This window comes from Pyrus communis, chromosome 1, assembly GCF_963583255.1.
Source record: "Pyrus communis chromosome 1, drPyrComm1.1, whole genome shotgun sequence".
Lineage (NCBI taxonomy): Eukaryota > Viridiplantae > Streptophyta > Magnoliopsida > Rosales > Rosaceae > Pyrus > Pyrus communis.
In genome coordinates, this window is record NC_084803.1 from 8217353 (window position 1) to 8235958 (window position 18606).

The 18606-nt window shown below is 33.7% G+C and overlaps 2 protein-coding genes across 2 annotated transcripts; both read right to left on the reverse strand.

Annotated features, from left to right (window-relative positions):
* Positions 1–276: 276 nt before the first annotated feature.
* LOC137745164 (4-hydroxycoumarin synthase 1-like) lies at positions 277–2118 on the reverse strand. Its single transcript, XM_068485069.1, has 2 exons — positions 1837–2118; positions 277–1469 (listed from the first exon to the last, which is right to left on the reverse strand). The coding sequence occupies exons 1-2, from the start codon at positions 2003–2005 to the stop codon at positions 466–468; spliced, it is 1173 nt and encodes a 390-aa protein (XP_068341170.1). The 5' UTR covers positions 2006–2118; the 3' UTR covers positions 277–465.
* A 12027-nt stretch (positions 2119–14145) lies between these two features.
* On the reverse strand, positions 14146–15995 carry LOC137743782 (3,5-dihydroxybiphenyl synthase-like). The gene is made up of 2 exons (XM_068483725.1): positions 15769–15995; positions 14146–15360 (listed from the first exon to the last, which is right to left on the reverse strand). Exons 1-2 carry the CDS (start codon positions 15935–15937, stop codon positions 14357–14359), a joined length of 1173 nt encoding a protein of 390 aa, XP_068339826.1. The 5' UTR covers positions 15938–15995; the 3' UTR covers positions 14146–14356.
* Between the last annotated feature and the right edge of the window lie 2611 nt (positions 15996–18606).

Here is an 18606-nt window from a genome sequence, read left to right on the forward strand (position 1 = left end):
ATAATAATCTTGGGACCAGCTAATTAATTAATTAATACAGAGTCCAGTTTTCTCAGCTTATTATTAAGATAAACCCTTGCAATTCTTCTCATGATCCCAGAGCTTAATTAGAGCTTGCAACAAAAAGCTGCTTTAATATTCTATTGTTAACGTCTCAAAATCTGACAATAACGCATGCATAATTAGCGGGCACTCCAAACTAAATATAACGTGCACAATCTTATTAATTAAATGAAAAACCAAAGTCAAATGGACTAGCCGTACATATGTGGACCCTCCAATCCGAAGACTTTTATTCTTATATATGTGAAACGAAAAATAATCACAAAAACTGTGATCGTGAAATGATTATTTGACTAGGTAGAAAACTCAGCTGCAGCAGGGGTGTGTATACACCGGTTATCCAGTACTCGCTCGTATCACGTGAAATGCATAACCAACGTATGAATCATTTTATGCAAGTATTTAGCATGTAATAGATTCACTACGCAACACGGCTGTCTCAACTGTAAGTCCTGGTCCGATTCCAATTACGACACCCCATTCCAAACCTTCACCAGTTGTAGTTTTGCCTTCCTCAATCGACTTCTTTCTCATCTCATCCAAAATAAAGTGGACAGATGGAGCTCCCATGTTGCCATACTCACTCAACACATGCCTTGTTGCCCTAAGTTTCCCTTCCTTCAAACCCAATTGCTCCTCCACCTGGTCTACAATAGCGGGCCCACCAGGGTGCACACTAAAAAACAAGGAGTTCCAATCCTTATTCTTTCCGTCAACTTTTTCGAAAGTTTTAGTCAGAATATCCACAACATTTCCACCAACAAATTTGGGGACTTCTCCTGATAAATAATAATTAAACCCCATTTCACGAATGTTGGCCACGACACCATGCTCTGAATTAGGTATGATCGTCTGTCTGCATGCCACGATTTCAAACAGTGGACTCTCAATTTCAGGCTCTGGATTGGCCCCAACAATCACAGCAGATGCTCCATCAGCAAAAAGTGCTTGGCCCACTAGTATGTCTAGGTGGGTATCAGTGAGTCCGTGGAAAAACACGGTCGTGATCTCTGCGCACACCACAAGGACGCGTGCACCCTCATTGTTCTCTGCGAAGTCCTTGGCCAGGCGGAGGACAGTTGCACCAGCATAGCAGCCAGCTTCGTAGATCATGGTTCTGGTGACGGATGGGTTAAGGCCGAGAAGCTTGACCAATTGGAAGTCGGCACCTGGCATGTCAACGCAAGAAGCTGTGCAAAAGATGAGGTGGGTGATCTTTGAGATAGGTTGGCCCCACTCTTTGATGGCTTTCAGTGCTGCTTGTTGCCCTAGCTTTGGGACCTCAGGGTTCAACATGTCTTGGCGCACATCAAGTGATGGGGCTCCATAGGTATATATGCTTGGGTTAGCCTTTAGAATCTCTTCTGTTAGGTACAAGTAACGCTTCCTTGTTCTTGATTTTTCACCTATTCAATAGTAAATTCAGATTTTTGTTAGATTAGGTTCTATATCCTTAAACCACTAAAATGAGATTCTTGATCAAAGTACAATGTCATTTGTAAGTTTCTCTCAGCATGACATAGTAGGAAAGTATCCTCATAACATAAATTAACATCATTTATTTTGACATGAACACACTCGTTGGTATCGGGATGTTATTCACTTTAACCTCATAACAAGATAGAATCAGAGTATACAACCTAAGATCAATTGGTATTCCATAGAGACGTCAAAAACCTTACAGATTGTAAGATAATTTCATCCATTATATGTTTTTGTTACAATATAAAAATATGTGGTATCATGTATATCATGCATGTATTATACACTTACATATGCGATCGAACTTCTCTCTTAAATCCGTTCTGTGTTCGTTTTTGGTGACTCGAAACAAGAAATCAGGATAGTCCTCTTGGTAGTAGACATTTGGTGGATTTGCAGTGCCAATGGCTAGGATTTTGGCATGTTGAGGCTCCACTTGATCCTTAACCAAAGGCGCCATTAAAGATATAGCAGATGGAATTGGGATTAGTTAAACCTTGAAAGAGAGGGAGTTCAAAGGTTGCAGTAAAATGAAAGCCACTACTCCGTTCTTATATAGCAATCAGATCGTTAGTTGTGGAATCTTTCAAGGTTAGTGGCTTCCATATTTTATGGGGATGGCTGCTTGTAAGGAAGGAAGACGATCCACAGGGGTTTTTTTTTGTGGAATATTAGAAGGATAGTGGTTTCAATATTTTATGGGGATGGCTGCTGGAATTTAAGGGAGATAAATGTTAAGGAGAATTTCTCAAAAATGAGACTCTTCGTGAACTTTTTGATACCTCATATTTTTGACATAATATTTTTATAATGTTTAATGCAATTTTTTAATCTATAAAGTTTTTTAACTTTAAGTAATTAATTATAGGAGTAAATACGTTAGAGAGTAATATGAAAGTAAATTAGAACTTCAGGAAACATAAATTAAAAAATTTGAATAAATTTTGTGAAAAAATGATAAGGTATTGTCGAACGGTCATATGACTTTAGATGTGAGTGATTTTTTGTAGAGATGATATTTTAGGGAAGATATAAAAGTTAAACGGTTGGATCATTAAAATAAATTACAAAGTAAGCCTCCCAAAAACTTGTGTCAAAATATGCATAAAAAATATGTCTCCGAAAAACCCCATAATATATATGGTAACAAAAGGACTTAAATCCAAAAGTTAGGGGAATCAAACGATAAAAAGGGTGAAATGATAGACGTATAAAAATATGGTTACTCGAGTGCCTGCATGCACCTTGGACAATCTACCGTTTGAAAACATGACTTCAATTTGTGTCTAAGCGTGGGTGCCCGGCGCTTTAAGATAAGTAATGTACACACATTTTTTCTTACAAGTTGAAACTTCCAGTCACTTTCTTCTGCTAATAATAACTGTTTTTATTTTGTTATATTTTGGTAGTTTCGGTCTGTTGGCATGTATCTGACTTTTTTGCCGTATATGAAAATGCGATGACCACGAAATATTAAAATCGTGGTAAGTGGGCAGCCAGCCAGTCCTGTGGACTTGTAAGAGTACGAAAAACCTAGAAAACAATAAAAACCCTGGCCGCCGAAAAAGAAAGGGAAAAGGAAAGGTATTTTTTTTTAGAGTTCTTTATATATACATCTTTGCAACTTTTATCTTTTAGACAAAAATCTACTTAGTAATAAACTTTCAAATAAAATTCAAATTTGAAAATGACTGCCAAGTAGAAAAATAATTGACCTATTATTACAAGATATTTACAACTTGTACCACAATATTCAAAATAACTCAATAAATGTAATTACTCACCTTAATTACAATGAACAAATAGTTATTACACATACTATTACCCTAACATATATATACACGTTCAAATGTATATAGTACTACCATAAGCTCAATATATATATATATATATATATATATATATATATATATATATAAATTATGATGAGTAACTAATATATATTTTGTAGGTAAATTAATGTTGAATCAAATAACATTCTTTTATTTAGTAGGTAATATATTTTCCATGTATTATTACATATATTTGGCATAATTTATTATTATAAGATATATGTACAGTACAAATAATAGGTAAATTAATTTTGAATCAAATAACATTCTTCATTATGTAGGTATTTTATTCTGTATGTATCATATATTGGGCACATTTTATTATTATATGTACAAATAATAGGTAAAGTAGTATTGAATAAAAAAAATATTATTTTCTATGTAGGTACATTATTTTGCATCTATTGGGTTTGCTTTATTATGTAGGTAAATCTAGCAGTCCAGAAATCTAGCTGTTGGGAATCTAACAGTCCAGAAATCTGGCTGTTGGAAATCCAACGGTCGAGGATTGGCCACATGGCCTCCCATCAGAAAGGTTTATTGCGCCTGTACAACCAGGCCCGCCTCTGTTTTGTTATGGGTGACACACGCCCAGTTGTGCGTCCTTCCTACGCACTTGGTGCAAAAAAATATTAAAGGCTATCTGACGTCACGTTGAAGTCAGATAGGCTGTCTCTTCCCTCTGTCAATTTTGGGCCAGCCTATGGCCTGGCTTAGGCTGGGTGCCAGCCTAAAGGGATGGGGTGGAGCAAATAAACGAGATGCCGGTCCATTTTTTTGGACTGGGTGCCAACCTAAAGGCTCGGGTGGAGTTGCTCTTAATGTGTTTTGTTTGTAGGTATACTATGTTTTTGTACTTTTTAGTTGGGCTTCATATTTCACCTATAGGTATATTATCCATTCTTGTATTTGTTCCTTGAAGTAGTTTGTATATTCTGCAGGTGGGTTTATGTTAGTATGTTTGTTTTTTGTTATAAGATATTAGATGGATTAAATAAACCAATTTTCAAATATTCAAAACTCAAAAATAGAAACAAAAAGATGCATGAAATTAGAAGACTTTAATTATATAGCTAATGTTTAAAAAAATTATAAAATGAGTATAAAAAATAAAATAAAAAAAGATAATACTTAACCCAATAATATGTTGATTTTTTAGACCCATATATAAATATCCAAATAATTTAATCATTTGTTTTATTTGAAGTGTGCATATAGAATAAAAAAATAAAAAATAAAAGTGCTACGACTATTATGTCATTTTCATGTAATTATCAAGGGGGGAGAGTATCCTTTCCGGATTCATTTTATGGGGATCCTAGGGATCTCCACATCTTAATCGTTTATCGTATATCGTGCTGTCAAATTTCATTAGGTATTATTTGTGTTCAATTTTAAATGAAAAAGTCAAATTATTTATGATTACATGATACACGATGAATGATTAAGATATAAGAATTCTTAAGATCCTCATAATTTAGATCCGATTATGATCCAAATCCTATCAAGGTAACATTTTGTCAACTTAATGCGGTGAAAAGAGTATTATGTCATTTGCACGTATATCAGTAGGGAACCCCTTTGTCATCCCAAGAAATGCATTTAATAGTAGTTTCAGTAACCAAACATGAATTTGTACTTCACTAACCCACTTTCTCTCCCTTTTTTTCAACTCATCCCTATAACTTTCATTATCATATGCATAACGTGTAGAAGCAAAATGGTTTTCGCACACCATTTTTAATTACTTTTACAGTAGAATTTCAATCATTTAATATCCAATAAATTTATAACCTTGGTTAAATAATGGTTGATCAGTCTTGACTTGGGAATAACATGCTAAATTAATAATTCGCAAAATTTATAATATTATGCACTATAAAAAAATTCATATAAGTCCCTCGTAATACATAAATTAATAATTTCATTTTACTGTGGGTTTGTCTTATTAAATAGAGTTTTTACGTGGTTAAATGTTAATAAAATAGAATAATGTATTACATTCAATAATGTACAGTCTATTTTTGAAAAGAAAAAGAAAATTCATGAATTTTAATTTGGTAAATAAATATGTAGAATTGTTAGTTTGTAAAACGAAAAACTAAATACAATGTATAATATTTAAGAAAATATGTGATACCTTGATAGATTAATAAGTTATGTAAGTGGCTCTTTCCCACAGTGATGGAAATGTATTGAGCCATTGCATGACGGTGTGGGTTCAAACCCCGTAGGTGGATAATCTAATAAAATCTATTGTTTGACAAAAAAATATATATATATATATATATATATATATATATAGATTAATAAGTTAGTAATTAATTAATTAATTGATTATATAACATTAGCAAAATTAATAAATTATCTTCAATCTCAAAGCTATTAATTTATAGAGGTTTTAACTGCTTATATAAACAATGATCAAAACAAAATAAAACAAATAAAAAAGAGAAAAACGAAGATTGAAAAGGAAATTTCACAATTTTTTAAAGTAAAAGAAACGTCCACGAAGCTTGGAATTGAACTCATGCTAGGACAACACTACACACTAGAATCATTCAAAAACAACTGCTGTCAAAGGTGGTGTCTTTCAATCGATGATGTTGTTTTTGTTGTTGTTGTTGGTGGGGTGGGTTGCCTCTTTTGGGACTTCCTATTCGGTTCTTCTTTGTTGTAGTGTACTTTGGTTTTTTTTGGATTGCTTTATTGGCTTTTCTTATCTAATACAAGTTACTTTCTTTGACCAGAAAATAAAGAAACTTGCTTCCACAAATATATGTTCATCTGGCTTTGTTTGACCAAATTTCCTTTACTTAAATGCACAACATCGATATTTCTATGTAGATATGTCCATATTCTCTATTAGGGCAGGCCAAGGTCGATAGACTCGATGCGTCAACATTTCCTTTACTTACATGCACACATCAATTGTCCAGTTTTAAATCGAAATTGAACCGTTAGGATTCTAAACTGCTACTATCGATTAAAAGATTAACAATCGAAATTTTTTTTTTTTTTGGAGAGTTTCCTTTGCTCTTATTCATCTCTCAATATATATTTCTCTAATATTTATACATAAATAAAGACTAAACTAGAAGCTAAATAAGATTAGTGCTTATCACCTCATATTATTCTTGGGACATTATGGATATCCACATGTCCCCAACTCCTTGCTGTTTCTTTCTACCTCAATTCCACAAATATATGCAAATGTTCAAGTCTTTGCATCCATCCGATAGTCAGATTCGTCATCCGTACTACAATTTTGAATTTTCTCCCGTCGAATTGTTTTGTCTCTGTCTGTACAGTCTTGGGTACACGCAACTTCGCACGCACGTAGTTGCTTAAGGGATGATCTAATACCACTTGCATTTGGTCCAATGCAGGTGACATCAGGGACCGAGCTAGAACTTTCTTCTAGTGGGGGCAACCCGAAAATCAATAAAGAAAACCTTATTATAGTATGACTTATACCCAATATGATAATAGGAATAATTTCAAATGATGATATATCATAATTCCAATGTTACAAAAATTTCAGTGTAGTGGAAAGTAACAAAGTGATAAGAAATTAAAATATTAATACATGATTACACGGGAGAGGTTTTTCGGTTTGAATGATAGAATAAAAGCATTTTTGCTCATATAATATTTGATATGAAGTATATGCAGTATGAAAGTATGTTAAATATTAGATACATATATTTTCTTCAAAGATAGCGCGTGTGAATTATATAATTGTAGTCTGCAACTTAACAAATGAATCACTTGAGTGGGGACATATGCCCCCAGTGAGCCTTCATTGGCTCTGTCCATGGGTGACATTGTACATCTCCTCACATTAATCAAATCCTAAATCCCTCCCTCCTACCGTCGGCAGAAGAATAATTTATATGAATCAGGACGTGATGTGGTGATGAATCAATTTCATGTTAGCTCTTTTTCGACAGAATTTGTAAGTGTATAAGTTGTGCAAGATGTATTTGAATTCTATATTAAGAATTGTTGAGAAGAATGATTCTTTAGAGAAAGGTGCTTGCAAATCCTATTTTCTAAACGACACTCACCTAATCTAAACGATGAAATAAAACTTAAATTTCAAATAAGCCGGCATATAAAAGGTAAGTGGTGTTATTGCAAAATAGATGGAAGGTCTTATAGCACAATCCAAATGAGTTCATTATCACATGACGTCTCAGCCTAATAATGTAATGTTATGAATTCTTTCTAAAAAAAGTCTTAGTAATGGTGAATCTAGTCCACAAAAAACCTTTTCAACCTAAAAAAAAAAAATCAATGCTCCAATTTCTCATTAATATCTACTTAAAATATACAAACGTAGAACATAGGTTGTCAGATCCAAGTGTTTGTTTTTCTATTTTCTTACCAAGACTTCTATGTATTATGTAAGAAAAATGTTAAAAAGACTTTTTCAAAATAGAACTCTTTGTTACCTCGCACTATGAAGTTAATTCCTTTTGAAGAGCATCTCCAAAACTATACAAAGCGCCAAACTATAAATAATTATACACTCAGTCTTTACAAGCAGATTAGCAGTGAATTTTTTATATCCGAGAAAATGCAAAATGTTTAAAAATAAAAAAGTTTACTTTTTGGTTGGCCAAAAAGCTTTCTGTTCTGCAAGAAGTAAAATTCTTCGCCGCAAAATGTAAAAAAATGTGTGAATCTACATCCTACTTTCACATCGTAGGACGTGGGCTTGCGAATTAAAGAGAGAAAAGTGAATGTAATTAATTCTAAGTTTAATCTTTTTCTTTATATAAATTAAGATGTAAATGGGAATGTACATCTCAAATTTATATTTTTTTAGGGGCGTTTTGATATAGGTGCCTCGTTTTTTAATTTTTTTAGACTAAACATACACTCCTTTTGAAAATTTGATCAAACATTTTCCTAAAATTTTGGTTATTAATTTTAGTTTTTCACGTAAGTTCAATTTTGTTTAGAATTTTAGTTTTTCACGACTTCTCCTAGGCATTTCGTTTTCTTTTTTCTTTTTTTTCCTATTATCCCTATATTTATGCATTTAGTATCCATCTCTATGCATTTTTTTATTGTTTATTATAATTTTTACCTTTTTTTTTTGTTAATATAGTAGAATATTTATATAAAAAAAATTGTCAAAATTTATTATTTAGAAGACCCAACACATAATAAAGATTTGTTTAATTATATAGCTATTTACCTATAATATGGACACATTTAGTTTTATAGTGGATTTGATTTTTTGTATTTCTCGGTACATTTGGAATAGAAATGTACCAAAATGGTTATCTGATAGAGACAATTGGTTTTGTGGTACATTTGGGATTTTTTGTTCATTTGGGATTTTTTGTTCATTTGGTCTTTTGGTACAACAAGAATCTAAACGTACCAAAAGGGTTACCTGACAATGGACACATTTGGTTTTATGATACATTTGAAATTTTGGTACATTTGGTTTCTCTGTATATTTGAAATACCAAAAGGGTTACATAACAATGGGTACATTTGAATTTTTGGTGCATTTGGTTTCTTAGTACAATTGAAATCTAAACATACCAAAAGTCGATACTTTTTTTCTCAAATGTACCATAAGTTTTAAGTATATTTTTTATATATCTATACATAAAAAAATATGTATTGAAGACTTTTTATTGAGACAATTTTAATAGAAAGAGTTTTTTTAAATGAAGAATTAGTTAATTAATTTTTTATTTTATTTTATTAAAAAAATGTCATTTAATGCGTAGAAGGGGATTGACGAAATTAAATTCGTATATTATAGGCAATTAGTTGCTAAGCTACCTTATGCCTCTATATAAATGCATTTAAATTAATGACATGGAAATTAAATAAATAAAAAATTATTGAGGTGACAATTAATCGAAGCACCTCAATCAAATCTTTAAAGGGATGAATGTTTAATCTAACAACTATAAAAAATATGTAATTTTCCCTTTTTTTATTCAAAAAGATGCTCACGAAATAGCCGGAGCATCTTTAATAAAAAAAAAAAAAATTACGATGTAAGTTTTATGTACACATTTTAGATTACGATGGAAGTAGCACGGCCTTTGCTAAAATATAGAGCATGGACCAATAAAGTACAGATTTTTTTTTTTTTTTCCGTAACAAAAAGTTTAAGGGAGGGGAGCTACCCCATCCCAGCGTTAGGGCATACCATAGGCCTATTTGAGAACTTAAAGAGAGGGTCTCAACCTTTTTTTTTTTTTTTTTTATTAAATCGCCACCATGAGAGATTGTTGGTAATAAGACTCGAACCTAAATCTTGGTTCAGCGTAGAGAACGATTCTTACCAACTTAACCAACCTCGTAGATAGAGACTTTGAAATTATATAAAACAGTAACTCAAAAAACAAAAACAAAAATAAAAAAACGTCACAAGTTTATTTTATGATGAAGTACGCGTCCATGTCCACCTAACAGAATCTCAATGAAGAGCAGATTCGTGCATAAAGAAGCATTTGCAAAAATTAAATCAAGCATCATGTACCAAAATATAAGACCACAAGACAAGAAAGACCCGACAAGGAGCTTAAAATGTTCAAAAAAGTGTTCCATTAGTTATCGAAATTTGATCAGCTTTCATCGTCTTACAACATGAGCGCGGAGAATTACATTCTGATACCTTTCAAAAATAACTACTTATAAAAGTACAAACCACCAGTATGTTCAATGGTGGCTGTTAAAATGGTCACTTTACCAATCTGCCGTCATGTTCGGTTGTGGAGATTTCGGTGTCATCTCTATACGTTCTTTGGGTCGTACACCTAAAGAACTGTATCGAGATGCTGCCGAAATTCATCCACATCAAAATCTAATTTGATGTAGCCGTAAATTACGTGACATGACTATGCATTCCCAAATGGGATGGGGCCCTTAACGGAGGCATAAGGTGACATTATCATTTTCTATGAATTTGTTGTGATTGTTGTATTGTTATTGTGGTTCCAGGAATTATGGATAGGATGTGGATACAGAACCCGAATAGATGTGCGGACGAATACTTGGATGGAATCGAGGATTTTATTGACTTTGCACGTACATACAACCCGGGTGCAACTAGAATCCGGTGTCCTTGTAGGAGGTGCAACAACACGTTAAGGGAGATAATTGAAAATGTTTGATTTAATTTAGTAAGGAATTGAATGATTGAGACATATAATACTTAATTGTTTGATTTAAGTTGTCGATAAGTATCCTACCTTTTAATTGTTTTTCCTTCAAATTTTGTATATTTATATTACTTAAAGTATGTAATTAATTTGTTACATTGCAAACAAACTACAATTTTGAGGACATCAACGACGATATGCTGGCGTATGTCAACAGGCTCTTCTTTGAACGGTACAAGCAGTGGAAGAGTAACCTGCACCAATATTTTGAGACATTTGATGATCCGCAGGTCGCTCTTGAGGAAGGTTGCCTGAAGGAGTTTGAGGGTCGGGAGGATAATTGGGCGTGGTTCTGCAGTCATTTTCAGGAGCCCGGCTATGTGGTTTTTTTTTTTATATTAAGTTTAAAACTATTATACGTTTCTTACTAATGTTTATTGATTTTTTTATATTTCATTTAAATTTGAACTAATACGTTTATTTTTTGTATAACAGAAGAAAGCGAAAGCCAACAAGAGCAATAGGGACAAGAAGACTCTTCTCCACCATTCCGGTTTGAGGCCCTTCTCATATAGGATGGAGGTGCGACGGTGGGTAATAATAAAGTTTTTCATATTCAATTTTTAATATTTCATTAATATATTTTTTTTCATACTAACATTTTTCTTCTCTTGTTCTATTTAAGGGGGGGGGGGGTTCAAAATTCCCAGATATCGATGTCTTTACCAACATTTATGTTCGACCTGGGAATAAGGTGGTCGAGTTCCTTCATGTAAGTATTCTTCAATTTTAATTATTATCTTACATTCAAGTTTCATGGTTATTATATGAATGTTATAATTAATATTTGATGTTATATTACATAGGTGACGATGATGGAGAAGAGGCAATTGGTTCTTTAGGAGTCCGCCTCAGCTTCCTCCCAAGACTCCACTCGAGTATGTGGATCCCCCAAAGGATGTGGGGTTTCATATCCTTACGGAGACCTTGGATCAAACTCTCAGGCGGAGGCCGGGGACATCTTGTAGGGGGATAGGGAATGCCCGGTGACAGGAACCTAGAGTCCCTTCATCGTCATAGTCAACAGTCGAGTGACAACTTTGACAGCAGAGGTAGCCGACCTTGGGACTGAGCTCGCCTCGTATAGGAGCTAGATGTCACAGATTATACAGGCCCTCAGTTTGTCCAGCATTCATCTCCTGCATCTTCGTCCCCCGTCTACCTCCGAGTCCTTCCAACCAGAGCATGGCCACACCTCCGCTCCTTCAACATCTGAGCCTGTTAACAACCTCGAGACCTTCTAGCCACCTCTGCCAGACGACCACATAGATTACGCTACATTGTTTTCTTTGTTTTTTACTTACTTTTTAAACATTTTTCTTGTACATAGTACATACATTTATATTAATTTAAATATATTAATTTTCTCTTCATTACATTTTTTTAATTGAAATTTAATTTTATTACCAAAAAAAAAAAAACGCAATTTATTTTTATTACAAAAAAAATAAATAAAACAGAATGTAAAATTAAATTTAAAAAAAAAAATTTATTTTGCACGACGAAAGCCTTCGTCTCGCAAAACTCAAGCGATAAACTAGGTTTCGTTGCACAATAATAAATTGTCATCACGCAAAGTTTAGAGAGACGAATAATAGTTGTCCCACGTATGTCCTGGTATTTTGTGTGATGAAAATATTCGTTCCTAAAAATTTTGTGCAACGAAGGGTAAACCGTCACGCAGTGTTCCTACAACCAATGATGTTTTTTGTCGTGCAAAGTCTTTTTTCATGATCTTTGCACGAAGGATTCTGCGCGACGACGTTTCTGTCGCGCTGAAGTTTGTGCGACAGAAATACACTTTGTGCGACCAACTTTGGTTCGTCGTGCAAATAGTAAAACATAGTAGTGATACTACTAGACTATAGTACTAAGTGGCAACAGATCTCGAAATTTAAATTCATATAACGATAAACATTACCATCACTTAAAAGTGGTGAGCAAAAACATTCCCAAATTAATTAATAGTTAACAGTAATTTCACCCTATTATACCACATTTTTTTTTTTTTTTTTTTGCAAAAATATTCTCCATCAAGGATTATTTATTTATTTATTATTTTTTTAACGATATTATCTATACTAAGAGGGAGTGAGCTAAACCTCACAATGGGCTAGCAATAATATAGTTCAAATTCACCTACTGTCTAGTGGTATTCCTCTTCATTTGTAAGTGAGAGGTCTTAGGTTCAATTTTTGCCAAATGCAAGTTTGAACCACATCATTGCTAACCTATTGTTAGGCTAAGTCCACCCCTTCCCCTTTAGACCTACTCCAATCCTTGGAGTAAAATTTAAACTTACCCCAACTTGCTCCAACCATTGGGGCAAAATATGAGTTTTAACCCAAAACTCACTTCTGGGGCAAGTTTAGCCCAAGATTCCCCCTAGGTTAGTGGGGCTGGCCCACCATATATGTGTTTTTTTTTTTTAGTTTTATATTTATTAATTCATTGAATCCAACAACTGAAATCTAATATGATCAAATCCAATGGCAAAAAAAAAAAAAAAAAAAAAAAAAAGATCTAACGTCCAAATTTAAATCCAACGGCCAAAGTAATTAAAAAAAATCTTTTATGTGTTTCATATTTTTTCATAGTGTTCTACGAGTTTCATGATATCGGTTTAGTGATTTTTCAATATTTATTGGAATCTAAATATTTTTAGGTTAAAATGTTCATAAAATTAAATTAGGATAGTCTACATAATTTTTTTTTTTTTCAAAAAAAAAAAAGTTACTTTAAGAAAGGAAAACTATCCTAAATTTATTTTTTAATAATATTGGGCTGAAAATTTAACCTAGAAGGGTTAGAGGAGAAAAATAGTATCTAGGTTAAAACCTAAATTTTTTGAGTTAAAAATTTTAAATTTTAACTCAAGGGTTGCAGATGGTCTTAATGTAGATAATATCGTTCGTTCAAAAAACTTCATTTTCTTTACATCGTAACATTTTTATTGCGAATGCCTTATGACTAGGCTCTACATAAGCAAATTACCTAATTGAGATTGTGTTTCATATTTAATATTTTTCGAGTTGATCCCTAAATTATACCATTATAGCATTTATGTTGATATGAAAATTAAAATGTAGAGCTTTTTTATTTGCTTGTAACATGTATAGTGGCTTTGTAATTATAACTAATGTCGGAATAAATTCAAAAAGTGTTTTGTGAGACCATAATTTTTTAGGGTTGAAGTAAGACTGATTGGGATACGTACTTATATCTAAAAGAATCCGGTCATGGACTCAATGGCTTTGGATTCTCACAGTTATTAAACTCACACTAATATAACAACAGTGTTATAAGTATTAAACTCAGGTTGTTTAATTTTTATAAACTAGTGTGGAAGACCTTAATAAGACAAACTGTTGGTTGAAACATTGCCCTTACAATGATGTATGAATATTTCGCATGAAACTCGAAGTAATGACAAAACCATCTTTTATTATTTACATGAAAGATAAATTTTTTTAGAGATTTGAAAAAGAAAAAAAAATACCAAAGTCTACATGAGAAATGAGGTTCTCTGGAGGACGATCCATAAAACAAAAAAAAAAAAACCATCTCTTATTATTTGGAGTTAATACTACACTTTGGATTACGAGGGACAAAACGCCCAGCGAAGAAACATACTTTTTTTTTTTTTTGAACAGACATAAACATAAACAGGAAAAGACAAAGCAACAGACTACATAGAAAAAAGAGGAACAAACAAAGCCCTCCAAATTATACTCTCTGGCATACACAGTGTATTCATACACCGTTCCATGCAAGTATTTAGCATGTAATAGATTCACTACGCAGCACGGCTGTCTCGACAGTGAGTCCTGGTCCGATTCCAATCACGACACCCCATTCTAAACCTTCACCAGTTGTGGCTTTGCCTTCCCCAATCGACTTATTTCTCATCTCATCCAAAATAAAGTGCACCGATGGAGCTCCCATGTTGCCATACTCACTCAACACATGCCTTGTAGCCCTAAGCTTCCCTTCCTTCAAACCCAATTGCTCTTCCACCTGGTCTACAATGGCGGGCCCACCAGGGTGCACACTGAAAAATAAGGAATTCCAGTCCTTATTCTTTCCGTCAACCTTTTCAAAAGTTTTAGTCAGAAAATCCACAACACTTCCACCAACAAATTTAGGGACGTCTCCCGATAAATAATAATTAAACCCCATTTCACGAATGTTGGCCACCACACCATGCTCTGAGTTAGGTATGATCGTCTGCCTGCAAGCCACAATTTCAAACAGTGACCTCTCAATTTCAGGCTCTGGATTAGCCCCAACTATCACAGCAGATGCTCCGTCAGCAAAAAGAGCCTGGCCCACCAGTATGTCAAGGTGGGTGTCAGTGAGTCCGTGGAAAAACACAGTCGTGATCTCAGCACACACCACAAGGACGCGTGCACCCTCGTTGTTCTCTGCGAAGTCCTTGGCCAAGCGGAGGACAGTCGCACCAGCATAGCAACCAGCTTCGTAGATCATGGTTCTGGTAACAGATGGGTTAAGGCCGAGGAGCTTGACCAATTGGAAGTCGGCACCTGGCATGTCAACGCAAGAAGCTGTGCAAAAGATGAGGTGGGTGATCTTTGAGATGGGCTGGCCCCACTCTTTGATGGCTTTCAGTGCTGCTTGTTGCCCTAGCTTTGGGACCTCAGGGTTCAACATGTCTTGGCGCACATCGAGTGATGGGGCTCCATAGGTATATATGCTTGGGTTAGCCTTTAGAATCTCTTCTGTTAGATACAAGTAACGCTTTCTTGTTCTTGATTTCTCACCTGTTAATTAGTAATTAAGTTAGGACATGTTTTATATCTTTGTGCATCAACTAATACAATGTCATTTGAAGAAAAATTTACACATAACAATGTACTATTGGATCAAGATGCCACAGTTTAGTTAGTGTAACATGTCTAAAGTGACTATTGTCTTCTGTTAATAACAATGTATCTTTTGAAATGAACATGTCGTGTGGCACGTTGAGTTTGGGATGTGATTCATTTTACCTCATAATTTGGTAGAGTTAGAGTTTGCAACTCAAGGTCAAAGTCAATTCATTGAGAGGTCAAAAATCTTTCGTATAATTTCTTGCATGATATGTTTTCTTCCTACATATAAATATAAGGTAATCTCATGCATGTGCAGTATAAATGTGCACGACTAGTGCTTGTAAAAATTATACTTACAAATACGATCAAACTTCTCTCTTAAATCTGTTCTGTGCTCATTTTTGGTGACTCGAAACAAGAAATCAGGATAGTCTTTTTGGTAGTAGACGTTGGGAGGATTTGCAGTGCCAATGGCTAGGATTTTGGCATGTGGAGGCTCTACATGATTCTTAACCAAAGGCGCCATGAAGCAAGTTAAAGAGCAGATATAGAGTAGGGATTTGTTGAAACTTGAAAGAGACGGGGTGTTGAAAGGTTGCGATAAAATGAATGGCACTACCCCATTCCTTATATAGCAATCAGAGATCCTACTAACTTGTGGAATCTTCAATGTTAGGATATATTTTAATGCACACATAATATTCAACTCGTCATTTCTAATGGACGGGATTGAAAAAGTCAGCAAAGAGGCTTCCGGTAAGCAGCAGGCACTCCAAATTTTGAATCTTCAAGGTTCGGATATTTTCTCTTTCGTCCTCAACGTACGTTTACAGTTTCCACTACCCAGTTTCGTCCAAAAGAAAGTTTCAACTCAATATATAAAGTACATAAAATATATATGACAATATATGAGGAAGCCATCTTACGCACCATGCACATGTTAATATATTATTTAAAGTTTTTATTAACATACTATGTTGGAAGTAGAAGTTGAAATTTTAGGCCACAAACAGTAATAATTGTCCGTCCACATTAGGCTTCCTCTAACATCTCTTGGCCTGGGGAAAACAGAAAACATTCTCTGTTCTGTTACATACATGGAGGATCTAGTTCTACCCCAATCTGCTTACATAACAAATTACTTTTTGTATCTCAGCTTGCTTGATTTACTCGGGACATAGCTCGCAGCTCACCTCACCCCAAAAGGTTACAAAATAAGTTAGGAAAAAAAAAAAAAAAAAAAAACCTAGCTACAACAGTTCTGGAATCAACTTCTTGATGTATTATTTTCTCTTTTGTCACAATTATTTCTCAATGGTATGCATAATTAGTGATACATAAAATAAATGGATGGAATTAAAAAAAAAAATCTAACAGTTATCAAAATCAAATTTAACAGCTAAAATACTCGTAATACTAAGATGCATAACAATGAAGACGGACCTCTATTGTCATGTATTTTAGCTCATTTTCCGGATGTGTACATACACGAATAGTCGTACTTGCAAACCTTCTCAGGGTCACCTTGAGTGATGAAGTTAAGGTGGTTAGAAAAATAAGTTAGAATTAACATAGTTATTGCTTTTATTATATCGTCACTTAGTATAACGGTCTAGTAAGTGAAAACGAAAAATCGAACCAAACTATTATGATCTGTCAATTGTACGACTTAGTCCTCTCTCCTATCTTTTAGTGTAAATAATATCATATATATTGGACATTTTAGGTCCCCTTTGGAATTAGAGGCCATGTGTTATGGTAGGTTTAGAAGTGTTGGCACTAAATATCTCTTATCATGATGTTACGGTTTCGATCTTGAAATTTTGTCCCGTGTAAATTTTTCTTTTTGAATGGTCTTTCATCAAGGCCTACTACTTTCTTTTATTCTTTCTTTTTTCTTTCATTCCTTGTGATATTTTTACGCAGAACTGCACAGATGGACCTTTTGATGGTTATATTTACATTGAGTTTTTGGATTGTGATTTTTTTTTTTTTGGTTCATCCATTGTATTATGATAAATAATTCAATATTTTATAATAAAAAAATGCACGTTTTCAAGAAGAAAGACTTTTCATGTACATTTGACCAAAAGAATTGGAAACAAGTTCCTACATTAATTCTTCAAGTTATTATAAACTAGAAAATGTACTACTGGGACAAGTAACGGTGGCTTACTCTCGGCCACCAGCAGACCTGCCTGCCCTTACTCTCTGCTTAGTCCAAAACATCATACTTTTGTTTTAATTATATAATATTATAGCTGATGGTTGAATGTACTGCTGGGACAAGTGACGTTGGCTTACTCTCGGCCGCCCGGGAGCCGTGCAGCCCTTAGTCCAAAACATCATACTTTTGTTTTATTTTTTGATAATACGGTTGATATTTGATCCAACAAAACCAAAACAAGACATTACCTCGCTAGTTCCTTCTCCATGACCAGTGCACCACCAACCGAAATCTCAATAAATCCGAAGGGCAGATTCATATCAAGTTGTATATTATGTTAATATACATGTTGATTACAGGTCCAAAACACTTGAAAAAGTTAAAAAGGGAAATTGGTTCAAATATCCCTCGTAGAAAACAGGTCCGGTCGACGTTCCCGCGCAAAAAAAAAAAAAAAAAAAAAAAGCCTCGACTCTTGAGTCAAACATGCCGCGATTACAGATGTATTAGATAGATTTTTGGTCAAAATAATCCACTTGACTTCAGTAAAATAATGGAATTAAAATATGTAATTTAAAATTAATTTTTTTTTTAATTACAAGTGATATTCTCTATTAATCTATACTAAAACGAGAGAGAATTTGACATCGAGACACGTTGAGTTGAAGAATAAGACTCAAATGAATAAAGCATTATGCAACTGACACAACTCAAAACTAGTTGATAATGTATGTAGAGGGCCAAAATCTTAATTACTTTAAATAAAACTATACTTTCCGGGAGGTGGGTAAAATCTCTCCGTATATATTGCGAAAACATAATCCAAAATGTGAGGTTTTACTTTGAGATTTAGATGCATTCAATTTATTTCATCCATGATTTAATGCAAGCATTAGAAAATGATAAACACACATAATTTTTCTCTTCATACGCATAATTTATTAACCTTATTTGTTGTGTTTATTCAACTTATTCAATTTAATAGCAAAAAATAAATAAGAATATTGAGAGGCCAAAAATAGTGTTTA

What these genes read in the sequence shown, in the direction of transcription:
- LOC137745164 (XM_068485069.1), bottom strand. Translation starts at nt 2,005, where the DNA reads ATGGCGCCTTTGGTTAAGGATCAAGTGGAGCCTCAACATGCCAAAATC. An exon ending in AGAGAAGTTCGATCGCATAT is followed by an intron (nt 1,470 to 1,836) that starts GTAAGTGTATAA and finishes ACTATTGAATAG; the next exon opens with GTGAAAAATCAAGAACAAGG.
- LOC137743782 (XM_068483725.1), bottom strand. Translation starts at nt 15,937, where the DNA reads ATGGCGCCTTTGGTTAAGAATCATGTAGAGCCTCCACATGCCAAAATC. An exon ending in AGAGAAGTTTGATCGTATTT is followed by an intron (nt 15,361 to 15,768) that starts GTAAGTATAATT and finishes ACTAATTAACAG; the next exon opens with GTGAGAAATCAAGAACAAGA.